At 36.0% G+C, this 19593-nt stretch overlaps 1 protein-coding gene across 1 annotated transcript in view; it reads right to left on the reverse strand.

Annotated features, from left to right (window-relative positions):
• Positions 1–19593, reverse strand: part of slc35f1 (solute carrier family 35 member F1) — a 208620-nt gene that overhangs the window by 43056 nt on the left and 145971 nt on the right. The window contains exons 4-5 of the mRNA XM_677843.10: positions 10368–10527; positions 8622–8778 (exon numbers count right to left, since the gene is read on the reverse strand). Of these exons, the coding sequence (XP_682935.5) occupies positions 8622–8778; positions 10368–10527 (317 nt within the window). The remainder of the gene's footprint in view (positions 1–8621; positions 8779–10367; positions 10528–19593) is intronic.

The following is a 19593-nucleotide window of genomic DNA, read 5'->3' on the forward strand; positions in this document are numbered from 1 at the left end:
AGACCTATGACGATTTTAAAGACAACATTAAGCTCGTTTTGCATTAATATAGACCAGACAGGTCCAGACTCAGTCCTGGAGGGCCGGTGCCCTGCAAAATTTAGTTCCAACACCAATCAGACACACCTGGGCTAGCTAGTCAAGCTCTTACTAGGCTTTCTAGAAACCTCCTTGCAGGTTTGTTGAGTCAAGTTGGAGCTAAAATCTGCAGAACACCTGTCCTCCAGGACCGAGTTTGGACACCCGTGATGTAGACCCACTGCATGTTTTAATTACATTTTAAATAAAATGAATAGTATTATTATTTTTAATCATCTTCAGTGATAATAAATGAACTAAAAACAATATGACAGGTGTTCACATCAACATCACTTGACCGACCCTTTCGGACGGCAGCACTACACATCTTTAGCATGAATTGAAAATTAGACCAGCCTACTCAAGGAAAAAATACAAAATATATACAGTTGAAGTCAGAATTATTAGCCCCCTTTTGATTTGATTTTATTTTTTTTTTATATTTCTCAAAAGATGTTTAATAGAGCAAGGAAATTTTCACAGTATGCCTGATAATATTTTTTTCTTCTGGAGAAAGTCTTATTTGTTTTATTTCGGCTAGATTAAAAGCAGTTATACATTTTTTTAAAAACATTTTTGGTACAAAATTATTAGCCCCTTTAAGCTTATTTTTTTTCAATAATCTACAGAACAAACCATCGTTATACAATAACTTGCCTAATTACCCTAACCTGCCTAGTTCACCTTATTAACCTAGTTAAGCCTTTAAATGTCACTTTAAGCTGAATAGAAGTGTCTTGAAAAATATCAAGTAAAATATTATTTACTGTAATCATGGGAAAGATAAAATAAATCAGTTATTAGAAATAAGTTTTTAAAACTATTATGCTTAGAAATGTGCTGAATAAATCTTCCCTCCATTAAACAGAAATTGGTGAAAAAAATAAATAAACAGGGGCGCTAATAATTCAGGGGGGCTAATAATTCTGACTTCAACTGTATGTATATATATATATATATATATATATATATATATATATATATATATATATATATATATATATATATATATTTTTTTTTTTTTTTTTTTTAGTAAAAGGCGATTGTATTCGCAATTTCACATAAATCGGCATGCAAAAAAAATGAATTATTTCTATTGCACTCTCTTTTGCACTCTCTTGCTCTCTCTCTCTCAATCTCTCTCGCTCTCTCAGCAGCAGTTGAGGCGCACGCTGCAAATGAGGGCACTACCATACAAAGCCACATCTCATAGTAAATTAATTTGCAACTTTCTCGCATAAAAATAATAAGCTAAATAACAAAATGGGATTTAATTAACAAGTTAAATAAAACAATTTGTAAAAATGAAACAACCGAAAAAGAAAATCAAAGAACTAGCTGAAATGTTCTCTAATAAAACATGTTGCGGTAATACACAATCGTTGGTCATTCGAGACTATAACAGCACTCCCGCAAGATTCTCTCATGCTTTCACAAAAAAAGTTATTTATCTTTCATTTATATCAGTTATTCATTGCCTGTTAAAGTTTTAACGTAGCCTATAGCCTTTTTTTTTAAGTACATTGCTTCTTAAAATACATGGAATATATATACAGTTGAAGTCAGAATTATTAGCCCCCCTGTTTATTTTTTACCCAATTTCTGTTTAACTGAGAAAAGATTTGTTCAACACATTTCTGAACATAATAGTTTTAATAGCTTATCTCTAATAACTGATTTATTTTATCTTTGCCATGATGACAGTACATAGTATTTTACTAGATATTTTTCAAGACACTTCTATACAGCTTAAAGTGACATTTAAAGGCTTAACAAGGTTAATTAGGTTAACTGGGCAGGTTAGGGTAATTGGGCAAGTTATTGTATGACAATAGTGGTTTGTTCTGTAGAATATCGAAACAAAATATAGCTTAAAGGGGTTAATAATTTTGACCTTAAAATTGTGTTTAAAAAAAATAAAAACTGCTTTTATTCTAGCCAAAATAAAATAAATAAGACTTTCTCCAGAAGACAAAATATTGTCAGACATACTGTGAAAAATTCCCTGCTCCGTTAAACATCATTTGGGAAATATTTAAAAAATAAAAGAAAACTCAAAGGGGGGCTAATAATTTTGACTTCAACTGTATGTGTCTTATTTGTGTTTAATTAGATGAAATGATGAAGTTGGACATGCATATTTTTAGAAAATAGCCCCATTTAATTAATTTAAAAAGATGTTAGGTCTATATTTATTTACATAGGCTATAAAAAATATCTTATTTACTCATTTATTAAAACTAGCCTATTTACATTTGAAGTCAGAATTATTAGCCCCCTGATATACAGTATTATTTTTTTATGAATTATTGTTTATTTTTTATGAATTACTGTTATTTTCCCCCAATTTCTGTTTAACTGAGACAAGATTTGTGCAACATATTTCTAAACATAACAGTTTTAATAACTAATTTTTAATAACTGATTTATTTTATCTTTGCCATGATGACAGTAAATAATATTTTACTAGATATTTTTTAAGACACTTCTACACATTAAGGTGAAATATTCAAAGGCTTAACTAGGTTAATTAGGTTAACTAGGCAAGTTATTGTATAACGTTGATTTGTTCTATAGACTATCGAAAAAATACAGCTTAAAGGGGCTAATAATTTTGACCTTAAAATGGTGTTTAAAAAATTTAAAGCTGCTTTTATTCTAGCTAAAATAAAATAAATAAGACTTTATTCAGTAGAAAAAACATTATCCACATACTGTGAACATTTCCGTGCTCTGTTAAACATAATTTGGGTAATATTTAAAAAATAATAATAATAATTTAAAGGAGGGCTAATAATTCTGACCTTGGCTGGGTCAGTTGGTGTTTCTGTCTGGAGTTTGCATGTTCTCCCCATGTTGGCGTGGGTTTCCTCCGGGTGCTCCGGTTTCCCCCAAAAATCCCTAGACATGTGGTATAAGTGAATTGGGTCTGCTAAAATTGTTCGTAGTGTATTTGTGTATTGGGTCTGCTGAAATTGTTCTATATATATATATATATATATATATATATATATATATATATATATATATATATATATATATATATATATACACACACACACACACACACACACACACACACACACACACACACACACACACAAACACAAACACAAACACACATATCTGTGAATAACCGAATCCACATATCACATGCTAATTAGTTTAAATTAGGGAAAATATTTAGATCTATCCAAATCAAAGTATCATCTAAAGTTTAAGAATAAATGAAGACTTGGAATTTTACCGACTACAGAAATCCTACTTTAAGTAGAAGCAGGACTTGACTGCCATCCACAACTCCAGTCTGAATGGCTTTCAGCATAATTACACCCAGCTGGCATGGTTAAACAGAGTCGCTGGCGTTTATGTAAATACGCCGCAAATATAGACCTTAAAGCACACTGAAGCTTCACCGCCAGGGGAATGAAGGTGTTAGATGGTGAATTGAGCTCCAGCTGGAGCTGCTTGCTGGGGGACGCGGGCGGTCCAAATGGGTCTCGTTTGCAGATGGATAAAAAAAGACGGCGGACGGGAACCTTCCAGCTGGCTCGTGAGTGGGAGAAGCTGAAATATGTTGTGCTAGTGATCCAAACAGCTCTGGTGGAAATGATAATTAAACATGGAGCCTGTATAAACGTCAAACTGTGAAGATGCATGATGGGTTAGCAGGTAACTGGCAATACAACTATTTATATGCAAACCATATGAAGCAAGAGCATCAAAGAGTGAATATCTATGAGAATTTTCATGGATTAATCACAGTTTATTGCCACTGTGTGAACAGCTTGTAACTAAGCTTTCAAGATAAGACCATTCCTGAATTCTTGGGTTGTCTATGAAAGTTTGTTAACTGATTTTTAAGTTAAAATGAAATAAATTATTATATAATATTTAAGATATTGCTATAAGGCCTTTGTGTACTGTAACATTAATGTGCTATGCAAAAAAAAGGGATTTATTCAAAATATAGTCTAACACTCTCGGAAATAAAGGTACAAGAGCTGTCACTGGGATGGTACCTTTTTGAATAATACATATTTGTACCTAAAGGGTATATATTGGTACCTCAAAGGTATATATTACTACCTAAAATGTCAAGAGATACACTTTTGTATTTTTGGGGTTCTAATATGTAGCCTTGAGGCTTAATAAGAACCCTTTAAGTACAAATATGTACCTTTAAAAAAGGTACCACCTCAGTGACAGCTCGCCTACCTTTATTTCTGAGTCAACATAGTCTATACACTCAAAACTACTAAGCTTGTTCAAACAACTTAGTCAAAATGAGTCGAGTTGAAACAATACAAATCTTGAGATTTTTTTGGGACAACTTATTTGTTTTATGTACAATCCATTTAAATAGAAAATAGTTTTAAGTGAATGTATTTGTGTTGGTACAACATAAAGGAATATTGCGTATTTTTGGCTGCATTTGCACTGCATGGTTTAAGTGACTCAAATCTGATTTTTTTTTTCTCCCATGTGGCACAGACGGGATATGGCCCATGTAACTGTAAGCAGGAAAAAATTCTGATTTACTCAAATTAGATTCAGGCCTTGTTTATATGTGGAAATTCATCCAATATGAATTGGGTCTATGCCCTTGTGTCTACATTGTAAGCAGGTAGATCGGATTTTCACCTGTCAATGTAAGTCGCACTTCATTAAAACCCATAGAGAATGACATCAACTCTGACTCTTTCATTTCGGAACAGACATCAGCTTCAGCTTCAGACTTCAGAGTCCCAAACCTTAAATCTCAAACATGAGGACTAAAAAAGCTTTTACTGTATATTTTCATATAGCAGGGATTCTCAACTGGTGGGCCGTGGCCCACTAGTGGGCCTCGGCGATCCTGCAGGTGGGCCGCGAATACCTTAAAATGAACTCTCAATATTATACTATAATTCTTGATTTTATTATTAATATGCTATATTAAAATGATCGAAGTAATGCACTTTCTCTTGTCCCCTGATTGATTACTTCAAACTCAATGCAAAAACAGTCTCATGATCGCATTTGCAACTAGTACACATAAGTGTTCATTCACAAGCTATACGTGAAGTGAAAGTGAAAGTCTCTCTTTGTGTATTTTTGTGTGAACTATTTAATATATGTGCATAGTTGTCTGTGAGTGTTTATAATGGACGCACACCAATAGAGGAGGATCTAGCGAGGCTCAATGGTGTTTCATTCTGTCATAGAATGTAAAATAAACTTGCATTTGATCTTCAGACACGCTCTGGTGGAGCTGTTCACTGTTCCTGTCAGCGATCTCCCAATAATATCCAGCTGCAAACTCAACCGCCATCAGATCTACGCGTTTCAACAAATTTACATTCGTCTGTAGATTTTTAAACAGTAGATATTTAATAGTAAATATTCAGTCAGTCTTTCCCGGAGATGGGTTGCGGCTGGAAGGGCATCCGCTGCGTAAAAACTTGCTGGATAAGTTGGCGGTTCATTCTGCTGTGGTGACCCCGCATTAATAAAGGGACTAAGCCGACAAGAAAATGAATGAATGAATGAATGAATGAATATTCAGTCAGTCCAGTTTAAAGCAAAAGCTTCTTTTAGAATCTGTGTGTTATATAGTTATATACTGTATATATATATATATATATATATATATATATATATATATATATATATATATATATATATATATATATATAGTTTATGATGTTAATTAATGAGAAAATGTCAGATAGTTGGGCCTTCAAAAAGTGATCAGAGAAAAAAGTAGGCCCCGAAGTGAAAAAGGCTGAGAACCCCTGTCATATGGCACAGGTATTTAAGCATGTTAATGAGAGAGAGAGAGCGCGTAACATCCGCCACGTAACCAGTATAAACTATTATAAAACTATGGCTTACATCACATGCCTAAATCACGCTTTGGACATTACATTAAGATGCCTACTGGTTTAAAACTTCCTAGATTAAAATAACTGTTCTGTCATGAACTAAAATAAAACAACTTGTCCAAAAGAATACAAAAAAATAAAAATGTAAACCCTGTGAACACAATAACAGGAATGGAGAAAAGGGAGCTCTTTTATTAACAGCTGTAAGCTTTTTTTTCCTGGATATTGCGCCTTTGCCACATGCTGATTAAATACAGACAATTGGATAGAAGTCACTTTTAAAAGATGATGTGAACAGGTCAGCAAAAAAAAATCGGATAGTCACAAAATCAGAATTGACCATCAAGATCTACAGTGTAAATGCAGCCTTTTAAAGTGTAGGCTCAAATAAAGTAATAAGCCCCAAGACGCTGTGGTTTACAGTGAATTTATAACAGCTAAGTGGCATTGTTAGGGTATGACATGGAGTGTAGTGCATTAAACCCCCTGGGCTGTAATAAATTAACTGTAAACTATGGCTTCATGGGGCTTAAAGTTTTAATAAAAGGGTTTTTCCATAAATGTAGTAGAGTTTCGGAAAATGAAACACAGCTGAGAGTGGAATGGTTGCTAAGCAACAGTGCCAGAGACTCACATGTATACAGTATGTTTGTAGAGTATTTTACAACAAGCTTGAACGCAGCACAACCAATCAGAATCAAGCACCAGAGCAATCTATTTTATAATATACTTTAATGTCAAACTATCATAACAGTGCCATTTTAATTACCAACATGATGTCAGTGATGGTGGCACGGTGGCTCAATGGTTAGCACTGCCACCTCACAGCGAGAAGGTCATTAACATTAATGTTAACATTCTGCTAGCATTGTCTACCCTTCCAGTGTTGTGACCTTTTGCTTGTTTACTGTTTGTAGATTTTTTGCCATCTGGCCTGACCCTTTGCCTGTATTTTTAACTATGTATCTTGGATTACCTGTATGCTCCTGTTTTTGACCATTGCCTGCACGACTTTGTTTAATAAACTGCATGTGTATACGCATGCTCGTTGTCAGCGTCCAATCATAACAGGGTGGTTAGCATTGTGTAATACTAACCACCTCTGTACTGTGAGTACATGTCGGAACTAAAATTAGTATTATTTAATCAAAATATAAAGGGTAAGTTTGCAGACATTTATTCTTGACAACAAAACCTTAATCTTAAATTGCACATGTACATTTGTATTTGTTGGCATATATTTTTTCTCTTCACTTCGTCAATTAGTGAAGTTTTATATCCTTGCCACTGGCTTGCTTGGATTGAGATTTGTGGAGCTGCGCATCGATAGATTTGCTCTTCAGTGTTTGAACTCTCAGCAGTGAAACTTAAACCACACTGAACTGAACTAAACTGAACTTCAACTCTGAAAACTGGATTGTACTAGAACTTCTATGTTTAGCTGCTTTGACACAATCTACATAGTAAAAGTGCTATGAATAGAAGGAATATTAATAGAATTGAATATCCAATGATAGAAAATCAAAAATATTTTTTCCTTTCATACAGAAAATTACAAGAATATTATGAAAAGATAATTTTCCTACCATATTAAACATCTAAAGTTATTTTGATTACTTATATGCATTGTTAAAAACTTAATTTTCTCATTATTTAGATTTTTTTGAATCCTAAGATTCCAGATTTTCAAAGCGTTGTACCTCAGTCAAACACTGCCATATCCCAATAAACTATACATCAATGATTACTCAGTTTTCAGATTATGTATATATGTCAATCAAAAAAGGACCATCATGTCTTTTTGGTCCAGTTTGTGGTCCAGTTTTGTGCTCCAGGTTCACATATATTCTTAACCCTTGTTCACATTTACTACTTTTCATCCCTAAAATAACAAAAGGGTATTAAATTTGCTCAGAGTGTATCACTAAGTTTTTTTAAAGCATTTTCACAAAATATGTGTCAAAATAAGATGTGTCACCAAACATCATTCCACTAGCTGAAACACAAATAAAAGGTATGGCCAAATAAGGACTCAAAATCACCCCAGAATGGATGAAAACATCCCCAACAGCACATAAGGGTCATATCAGTCATTTTAAAAGGGCAATTTATTATTAATACTATTGTGTTATTATAACACAATAAACAGGGGTGACATGGTGGCGCAGTGGGTAGCGATGTCGCCACACAGCAAGACGGTCACTTCTTTGAGCCCCGGGTGGTTCAGTTGGCATATCTGTGTGGAGTTTGCTTGTTCTTCCCCTGTTGGTGTGGGTTTCCCGCAGGTGCTGCGGTTTCCCCCACAATCCAAAGACATAAGGGTAAGCTAAATTGTCCGTAGTGTATGTGTGTGAATGAGTGTGTATGGATGTTTCCCAGTGATGGGTTGCAGCTGGAAAGGCATCCACCTTGTAAAACATATGCTGGATAAGTTGGCAGTTCATTCCGCTGTGGCAACCCCTAATTAATAAAGGGACTAAGCTGAAAAAAATAAAATTAATGAATATAAAAAAGCTAATTATGGAATTTTCCTTGTTTTAAATCGATGAACTTTGGAGTGTGTCCAGTTGTGCTCTGTGAAACCACTTTGACATAATCTGCATTGTTTAAAGTGCTATGGAAATAAAGACTACATGAACTGATAGATGGTTATATGTGGACTGCTCAGAGACTCACAGTTGAATGCCACTGAAGAAGGAGCCAAAAAGACCCATCATTCCCAGAAATTCGACCCGGCTCAGATTCTTCACGATGAACTCCTCACAAACATTGGATATGCCGTACAGCGTGGCTCCACCAAGAACCAACAAATCCCCCAAGAGCTTATGATCTCCTGTAAGGAAAAATACATAAATTTTTTGTTTAATAATAGAATCTATGAGCATACCGAATATATACAAAATTACCAAACAATTTATGAACATTTTTCTCAGAAATTAACTTTAAATGTGACTACAATATCGCCATTCCACTTCAACAAAAAAGTCTTTGAGAAAAACACAGTGCTTAAAAGTACAGAGCAGCAATGATTTAGGCACGAGGAAAATTACAGAAAGTTAAAGCTGTCAAAAAAACAGTAGGAAGAATAGAGGCCCTTGGTTTCAATTACCACAGAAGAGCACATGTTAACTTGGAGAGGTATCTAATTTTTTTTTCTAATTTTAATCAGCATTCTTTGTGTTTTAATATACTTATCTCTTAACTTGACTCATGTAAAATGCTTAAACTTCTCTTAATTGGATTCTTTCATACAGCAGACAAATAACTAAGTAGTGACATTGAAGTTTGGCTGTTTTGATTACTGTTTTTAAAAGATTAAAAAATTTAGTCTTTAGAAAACGATAAAACAAAACAGTGGATGGATGGATGAATGGATGGATGGATGGATATAATGTTAGAATAATTCAACAAAAAATGATGGATGGATGGATGGATGGATAAGTGGATGGATGGATAAAATGTTAGAACGATAAAACAAAACAATGGATGGATGGATGGATGGATGGATGAATGGCTGAATGAATGGATGGATGGATGGATGGATGGATGGATGGATGGATGGATTGATTGATAGATAGATAAAATGTTGGAATAATAAAACAAAATGTTGGTTGGATTGATGGATGGATGAATGCAATGTTAGAACAATAGAACAAAACATTGGATGGATGGATAAATGAATAAATGGATGGATGGATAAAATGTTAGAACAAAACAAAATGGATGGATGAATGGAATGTTAGAATGGTAAAAACAAAATGATGGATAGATGCATGGATGGATGGAATGTTAGAATAATGGACGGCCGGCGGACGGACGGACGGACAGACAGATAGATAAATAGAATCTTCAGCTTTAACCTGTTAATGTTCATCTAGTAAACTGTACTGTAGAACTGTACCTTAAAATTAAGTGTGACCCAAAATTCTAATAATAATAATAACAATATGTTACATTGCATTAGGTAAATATAATGTAAAGCAATGTATGAATGGTCAAAGACTATAAAACACACATACTGCTAAAATGTTCGATTTTAATTCACTGGATAAAAGCATCCATGCATAAATGTAAGATTCACTCAGCGGAGGGTAAATCATTCTCAGACAACTCTAACAACAGGAGAATCTCTGCAAATTACTATGATTTTTCATTAGGCCTCCCCCATGAGGATAACTGTGCGTGAAATTATTCGGACAAGCCCTTACTGTTCATTCATATTTAATAACGGACTCTGAAACGGAATCAATCCGCAAGATCCGGGGTTCTCTTGAGGATTGGGCAGTGCTTTAGGCTGATGTAACGTCTGCACTGAAGCTGAGAGTGAAACAAAACACTACCCAGGGGAAAGCAGAGAGGGTTATTGTGTGGGTTAATATGCAGGGTGTAGTGTGAGGTGACAGTTAAGGCATGAGGACTTACCGAGGCCTTGTTGTCGGCCCACCAGGACGTCTGCGCCCACCATGCAGCCCATGCCCAAGAGACACACGCCAACACCCACAAAGTGTAGCACTTTATACCTGACTAAGAGAAAGAACCAGGACAGCAGCAGCACCACGGGGATCACGAAGCAGTCCAGGAGCTGTGGACACACACAAAGAACAACTGCGTTCAATCAAAAGAAATGAAAAGAAATAACACCAAAGAGAAAACATATTCATCCAAAATGTGAACAAAATAGATGACAGAAGAATAGAACAATAAATAAATGGATGGATGGATGGATGGATGGATGGATGGATGGATGGATGGATGGATGGATGGATGGATGGATGGATGGATGGATGGATGGATTAACGGAACAACAGATGGAGGGATGGAATGACATAAGGATGAATATATGAATGTGTTGATGGAACAAAGTATGGATGGATGAAACAACAGATGGATGGATGGATGGATGTAATGATGGAAAGATTAATTGAAAAATAGATAAAGGGATGGAATGGTGTAAGGGTGGATAAATGGATGTACTGATGGAACAAAGGATGTATAGATGGAAGAATGGAACAACAGATAGATTAATGGATGGATGGATAAATGGATGGATGGATGGATGGATGGATGGATGGAATGACGGATGGGTGGATGGATGAATGGATGGATGTAATGATGGAAAGATTAATAGAACAATAGATAAAGGGATGGAATGGTGTAAGGGTGGATATATAGATGTATTAATGGAACAAAGGATGTATAGATGTAAGAATGGAACAACAGATAGATGGATGGATGGATGGATGGATGGATGGATGGATGGATGGATGGATGGTTGGATGGATGGATGGATGGATGGTTGGATGGATGGATGGATGGATGGATGGATGGATGGAATGACGGATGGATGGACGGATAGATGGATGGATGAATGGATGGATGGATGTGTTGATGGATGGATGTGTTGATGGATGGATAGAACAATAGATATAACAATAGAACAATATATAAATGGCTTGATGGAGTGGTGGAAAGATGGATGGAACAACAGATGGATAATAGAACAATGGATGGAGGGATGGAATGATGCAAGGGTGGATATATGGATGTATTGATGAAACAAAGTATGGACTGATGGAACAATGGATGGATGGATGGATGGATGTGTTGCTGGATGAAACAACAGATGGAGGGATGGAATGACATAAGGATGGATATATGGATGTATTGATGAAACAAAGTATGGATTGATGGAACAATGGATAGATGAATAGAACAACAGATATATGGATGTATTGATGGAACAATCTATGGATTGATAGAACAACGGATGGATAGATGGATGGAACAACGGATGGAACAACGGATAAAGCAACAGATGGATGGAACAACAGATGGGTGGATAGAAGGATGATTAGATGGATGGAGGTTTTGATGGATGGAACAACAGATGGATTCATTGAACAACAGATGGAGGGATGGAATGACGTAAGGATGGATATATGGATGTTTTGATGGAACAAATATGGATTGATGGAACAACAGATGGATGGATGGATGGATGGGACAACAGAAGGATGGATGGATGGATGGAACAACAGATGGAAGGATAAATGGATGGAAGGATGGATGGAACAATAGATGGTGGGATGGAATAATGTATAAGGATGGATATATGGATGTGTTGATGGAACAAAGAATGGATTGATGAAACAACAGATTGATGGATGAATGGATAGAACAATGCATGGATGAAAGGATGGATTGATTGACTGATGGAATGACAAATAGATTGATTAAATGACAGATGGATGAATGACAGACAGACAGACAGACAGACAGACAGACAGACAGACAGAGATAGATAGATAGATAGATAGATAGATAGATAGATAGATAGATAGATAGATAGATAGATAGATAGATAGATAGATAGATAGATAGATAGATAGATAGATAGATAGATAGATAGATAGATAGATAGATAGATAGATAGATAGATAGATAGATAGATAGATAGATAGATAGATAGATAGAATCTAATCTTCCGCTCTAACCTGTTCATATTCCTCTAGTAAAGTATTGAAAGTTTAGTGCGAATGCATTTTCCATAAAGCATTAACGACCGAAAGACATGCAGCAGATATAATGAGCCCATCAAATTTATGCAGCAAAATCTAAGACATTTATTAAAACACCACATTTCTTTCTATTTTCCCCTCAGCTGATAAAATGAAAAAGACAGAGAGATAGAAAGAGAGAGCAGAATTAGTCAGGACATTTGCATTCTGGACCTCAGCCAACACCATGACCATCTATAACGAGTAATCATCTACCCTTAATAGGCAAATGTTTTAAAGAGCGGCTCCATTGCATGGTTCGGCATGACTGCCTATTAATATTGATGAGCCGTTGTGTAACCTCATTATAGTCTATATAAAAATGTTAAAATACACTCGTTGCGAATCACAGGGGGAAACAATATGAAAAAAAGTTTGGAAGCATCTCTACAGTGAAAAGCACAACATGATGCACTCCAGTGTAGGACGAGCAGAGACCCTACTGACCCCATCAAACAAACTATTATGCTCTACTGGAAACAGGAGAATCACTTTTGGTTTATTTAGTGCTTTCTGAAAATAACTAGTTTTATTTTGTTTTAACACTGGAATTACCAGAATTCTGTAGCTACTAGAAAGACCATAGAGGTCATTCTCCCCATCATATAAGACTGTAATCTCATTTTTTCAGGTCTTATTTAGGAAATGTCTGTGTACACAGATATTTTTATAAACAGAGTTTTCACAACTTTAGTTTTAAAAAATATCTTAGCTACATGAAACCTCTAAAATACTTGTTTGCTAGTTTCAGCTTGGCGCAAGTGTCGTTTTGAGGCATTGCGCTACGCTGTTTAAATAGCAAATGCATTAGCGCTCATTTGTGCGCCCATAGGCGTTCTGGTCTAAAAAGGAAGGCGTTCTGAGGTGCACTGCTGGCGCGTTGCTATTTTGAGAAACTATAATAGATTTTTCATTAGACCAAAACTAACCCGGTCTAAACTCCGGCGCAGAGTTGCGCCTCGCTTACACACTGCTTAATACGCACAAGAGAGCAATAAGCAAATATCTTTACATATGAAAAAATTTAAATATTAAGGATATATATAGGATATAATAAGAATAGATATAGAATATAAATATAAAGGATTAAAATATTACAAAACATATTATTTTCTAGCCTACATAAATATGAAAAATCACTGCTTTTATGTCTTCAGTTCATTCATAACAATTTGCTTTTGTATAATGTTATTATTATTAGCAGTATTATTTATTATATCCACATTTATATTTGTTTTATTAAAACAAGCTTAGATTTGCCCACCTGTCAGGTTTTAGACCATAAGGGGCACTGCATGTGTTTTAGGATATAACTCCTAAATATAAAGTATATAAAGTATATAAAGTTTTTGAGCACACTTCGTTATTATTATTCATTTATTCGTTTGCTGGAAATTAGAACTGAATTTAGAAATAGTTTTGAAACGAATATTTGCACTTAACAAACGCAATTAATTATTTATAGACTAATTGATTTCCCTCTCCAAGAGCGAAAGTGAAAGTAGATCCATTATCTCTCATTCCCACGCAGTAGATGCTCTGTTTAACAGTTTTCTGTAAAAAAAAAAAAAAAACTGTTAACTGTTTGCCACTGAAATGCTCAGTTTTTCCACTTAGACTTACTTTACGTCCTGTAAATAGCGAATGCGCTCTTGGCGTGACGCAGCTGGCTCTTAAAGGAAATGGTAGATGAGACTATAATTGGTTTATTCTCAAAACACACCTATAACTCATTAAGAAAATAAACTCAACCCTTTTAGAACATGTGCCACGGCGCAAAGCGGATTTTCCCATCTGTAAATTAGCAAAAACGCGTTCTGACACCCCCTGAAAGCGTTTGCGTCCTGCGCTTTGCGCTCTGCGCATGGACCGTCAAAATAGAGCCCTTAGTGTGGTTAACATAAGATTACTAGTTTTCTGGAGAGGTACACAACTCTGTAACAAAACATTTTAAGTTGTACAAACTAAACATTTTGTGTCTGCAGAATTGGAATGCCTGAAGCTGAGTGAACAAAACATAATCCTTGTTTCCTTTTGCTTTTTCTTGTTTACTCAACTTTTGAAAACATCAGCTGCACTGACCTAAAATGTCTGAAGTTGAGTGAACAAAAAAACTCTTGTAAATTGGTAATAAGAAAAAATACATTATCAGAACAAAGTTCAATTAAAAAAAAGGAAGAAACTAAAACAGAGAGAAATGTTAACAAAACATAATTAGACACAGAATTAGAAACAAGTAAGGACGCAAAATAATAATAACGTTAAACAAGAAAAGGATCAAAGAATGCAGGACAAACAGGGAAAAATGCTTAGTAATGCTTCACAAGGAAAAACAAGACTCAGCAATTTTTGATTTAGGTTAAGTAAAAATGTTAAATGTAGTTGTATGGACATTTTTACTGATTTTACTAAACAACAACAACAAAAAAACAAGTAATTTCAATTTCAATTTCATTCCAAGTTATCTAGCTAATGTTTTACCCAGCGGATGCCCTTCCAACTGAAACCCATCACTGGCAAACATCCATACACACACATTCTTCACACTCATTCATACACATACACTACGGACAATTTAGCTGGCCCAACCTACAGTATACCACATGTTTTTTTAACTTATGGGGGGAACCGGAGCACCTGGAGAAAACCCACGTGAACACGGAGAGGACATGCAAACTCCACACAGAAATGTCAGCTGACACAGCCGGGGCTCGAACCATTAACCTTCTTGCTGTGAGGCGATTGTGCTACCCACTGCGCCACTGTGCTGCCCCACTAAATTATTACATTCAATTTTTTTGTCTGGTTATATATGGATTTTATTTATTACACAATTTTTAAAAACAGTTCAAATCTAAGATATCTGATATCTCTGTTTATGATTTATTGTGATTCTTCATTTACAAAAATTAAAGTTGATCATTTGAGAATGACAGGCTATGTGTGTGTTTGCAAGCTTATGGGGTTTACATGGACACGAAGTTGTATAATGACATGGGTATATGGCAAAGGTGTAATATATTAGGTTGGTACACAGCGACAATGCGTAAACATTATACTTGTTTTTTCCTCACCACTGTCACAGCTGGCTTGCTTGGTTTGGGACTTGTGGAGCTGCGCATCAATGGATTTGCTCTTCAGTGTTTGGACTTCAGCAGTGAAAATTAACCACACTGAACTGAATTAAGCTGAACTTCAACTCTGAAAACTGGACTGAAGCAGTTTCAGTTTACTGGAACCTATATGTTAAGCTGCTTTGACACAATCCACATTTTAAAAGTGCTATGGAAATAAACATGAATTGAATTAAATTCTTAATAATAGGGTCTTTTGACAAGTCTTTTGACCAAGAATTGGGTTTAGAGGTAGGGTAAGCCCATATAATACGCATTTTTACAGTATAAAATACATGACATATATGGAGTGTCCCTGTAAACCATGTACACATATGTGTGTGTGTGTTTGTGTGTGTGTGTGTGTGTGTGTGTGTGTGTTTGTGTGTGTGTGTGTGTGTGTGTGTGTGTGTGTGTGTGTGTGTGTGTGTGTGAGTGTGTGTGAGTGTGTGTGTGTGTGTGTGTGTGTGTGTGTGTGTGTGTGTATGTGTGTGTGTGTGTGTGTTTGTGGTTTACAATTTGCCAAAAATAAATAAATTCTTAGAAATTGAACCATGATGCCAAATCACCATGCAAAAAATTAAGCGGCAGTTTTTAATCATCTGAAACATTTTGCATATCACATTTGAAATAAGCCAAAAAAAAACAAGACTGCCACCAATCAATTTGGTGCCCTGGGCATGGTTTTAGTTTGCATTGCAGCCAATTCCATCAACAGTTATTTATACAGAAACTGCATAGCATAATGACACTCACTTACTCACTCATTTTACTTGGACTTATTCCCTACTCTTATCAGCGGTCACCAAACTTTATGACATAAAACAAATGATACACACATTACATATGAGAAAACTGCACAAAAAGGCAGCCATTAAGCCAGATTTATTCTGCAATTTTAACCAAATCACTTTTAATGGAGGTGTCGTGTTATGTTTATGTTTTGAATGGGTCTCAGAGTAATTACTTCAAGCACCTCATGCTGTTTATGTGAACAATTTAAATCAGTTTGCAATATTTTCATCTTATTTCCAATAGAAATCTTGGTAGCACTTTATTTTACGTCTAATTCATGCTGTTAACAAACCTTTACTAAGTGTATTGGCTCAAAAAAAAAAAAAAACTCTAATTAGCTGCTTATTAATAGTAAGTAAGGTTTTAGTTACTAATATATACAGGCTCATTATGGATACGTACCCAGGTCTACATTTCTGGGGACAGCAAAATACATAACCGGACGTATGTCTGCTTGCAGTTTTTGTTTTTGCAAATACACCAGATGCTGTTGTTTACACTTTTTGATGATCTCAAATTGCTCTTGCACGTCCTCTTCTTGTGTAAATCCACCAGAGGGTGCAATATACACTTCAGCTGACAAGGCTGACTTGGTTTCTGGAACTGGACTCAAACCCCATCATCGCAATCAACGCCGCACTGCATTAAAAGTCTATAAGCGTAGGCTGTGAGCTACTGGCCAAACTAGTAACACCAGAAAAGCTGTTCTTATGGAGGTAAGTGGTCTCGCGAAAAGGAACAGAAGCTGCCAGCGGCTTCATACCACCCCTAATCATTTATTTTACATATGAAATGGAGTCAGAAGTACCTCTGGGTACATATTTTATGATCTCCAGAAATGTAGACAGGAGTACTTATTTACACTGAGCCTGTGTTGAATATATAGTTAATATCTTAAAAATAGGCATGTATAAGAGCCAGTAGTAAATAGCGTGAGTTTTGACTTAAGGTTTACAAAAATCTTACTTATGCTTTGTTACAAGTATGTCCTTGTGTAAAGTTTTTCCAAAGATCTGGCAACACTAATAAGAAATATAATCTTGTTCTCTGTCATATCTTGCATTGCACACACACACAACAGATTTCATTTACACTATAATAAATATTTAAATATGTTTTTAACAACTAGTAGTTACTTGCACATTGCATGGAATTTGTGTAAATGTAGTTGTTGTTGATTGTAAACTAATGGACTGAGCGTGTGTATAAATTATGATACGAAAAAAAAAAATTTCAGCTTTATTTGACAGGGACACTGCACAATAATAATACAGAAATGTACAATGTGGCAGATTTAGCCAAAAGGCTATTTTGCATCTGCAGTCCCTGGATATCTCATTTGTTTCCATAAGTCTTTATTTTCTCTTAAAGCAGGGGTGTCCACACTCGGTCCTGGAGGGCTGGTGTACTGCTGTGTTTAGCTTCAGCTTGCTTCAACACACCTGCCAGGAAGTTTCTAGTATACCTAGTAAGAGCTTGATTAGCTGGACCAGGTGTGTTTAATTAAGGTTGGAGCTAAACTCTCCAGGACACTGGCCCTCTAGGACCAAGTTTGGACATCCCTGCCTAAAGGGATAGTTCACCCCCTCCAAAAACCTGTCATCTTTTACTTGATCAGAACCCGTTGACTTTTTTATGTTGAACACAAAAGAAGATATTTTGAAAAATGCTGTAAGCTGGCACCTATTGAGTTTCCAACCTGGGCTCATTGTGGAAGCCCCGCGGATGTTTCTGGAGAACCGAAAATACATCCCGGGAGGTACGTATTCAAGCAGTTTTTGTTTTCGCGAATCCGGGAGAGGCTGCTGTGCGCGCTTTTCCGCATCTCGGACGCCTCTCGGGAGCGCGCGGTGTTCGCGCCTGCGCTGTTCTCGCATGAAAAGTCACCAGAGGCCGCTGTAGAGCAGCCGTCAGTCCGACTGAGTGGCTGAACGACTGAACAATCGACCGGGCGGCCAATCGGCCGACCCAGTCGCACTCCTCCTCCTCCTTCCCTAAACCCAAGCGACAATTTGCAAAAAGCGTACAGGAAAAAAAGCAAAAGCCCTCGTCCGATTTTGATCGCGTTTTTGGATCTCGCCCCGTTGCGAACTCGTTCACTTATATTTTTTTGGATTCTGTTTTTTCATCTTACCTGATATCTGGAACCGCTCTTGCCCGGACTCGATCCCGGTGGTCGCTGTGGCCGGCTCCTCCTCCCTCCGGGGCTCCTCTCTGCCGACGTAATGCTGCGAGCTAAGTGGACAAACTCGTTGTGGCGGGAAAGCCCTCAACACGGAGGTGAGCCGTCAGCCGGCGAGCTCGGAGAGGAGGAGCGGAGCGGCGTCACACCACCCCGCATCGTTCGCTCGATAATGTCCGCGGGGCTACGTTTCCAGAATGAGCTTGGGTTGTGACTTTCATAGTGTGTTTTTTCCTACTATGAAAGTGAGTTGGTGCCAGACACCAGCATTCTTTAAAATATCATCTTTGTGTTCAACAAAAGAAAGAACTCATAAAGGAGAGGGAGGATAAGGGAGAATAAATTATGAGGTTATTTTCATTTTAGGGTGAACTATTGCTTTAATTAATAAAGTATTATTTAACTGCTGGATTAAAGTAGGTCATCAGTAGATTGTAATTTTATGACAAACTTTGTACCTGTTTTGAGGTGTTAACGTTACCTTTCTCCATTTATCTTATGCTGTACATACAGAGTTCCTCACTGGTAAGGTGCATTGGATAAAAGAGTCTGTTAAACTAATATATGCATCTAACACAAGAATGTCAGCAGGAGGTTTCAGTTTATTAGAGTGTGATATAATGGATGTCAGTGCTGGACTGAAGTTGTTAATGTTTTGCTGTTTGTCATTATTGCAGATCCTGTTATAAATCTGTCAGAGTTCTTCATTTATCTATTGCTCATCTGCATATGCTGTTCTCCGTTAAAAAAAAAAGAAATGTTACTCATTTTCATCCAATGATAAACAGCTGCAATTTGGATTTTTTTTAATGAGCCAAGGGACTGGAGTTTACTTAAGGAAAAAGTTTACATCTGAGTTTGCACAGGGGGAAAAAAAAGTGTAATATTATTCATTTCATTTAAAAATAGTTTTATTTCATGGAACAAAATTATAAATTAGAAATGATCATGATTAATATTTATATTTACATTTTAAATATTTATATAAAATATTTTGTCAC

This window comes from Danio rerio, chromosome 20 (genome assembly GCF_049306965.1).
Source record: "Danio rerio strain Tuebingen ecotype United States chromosome 20, GRCz12tu, whole genome shotgun sequence".
NCBI classification, from domain to species: domain Eukaryota; kingdom Metazoa; phylum Chordata; class Actinopteri; order Cypriniformes; family Danionidae; genus Danio; species Danio rerio.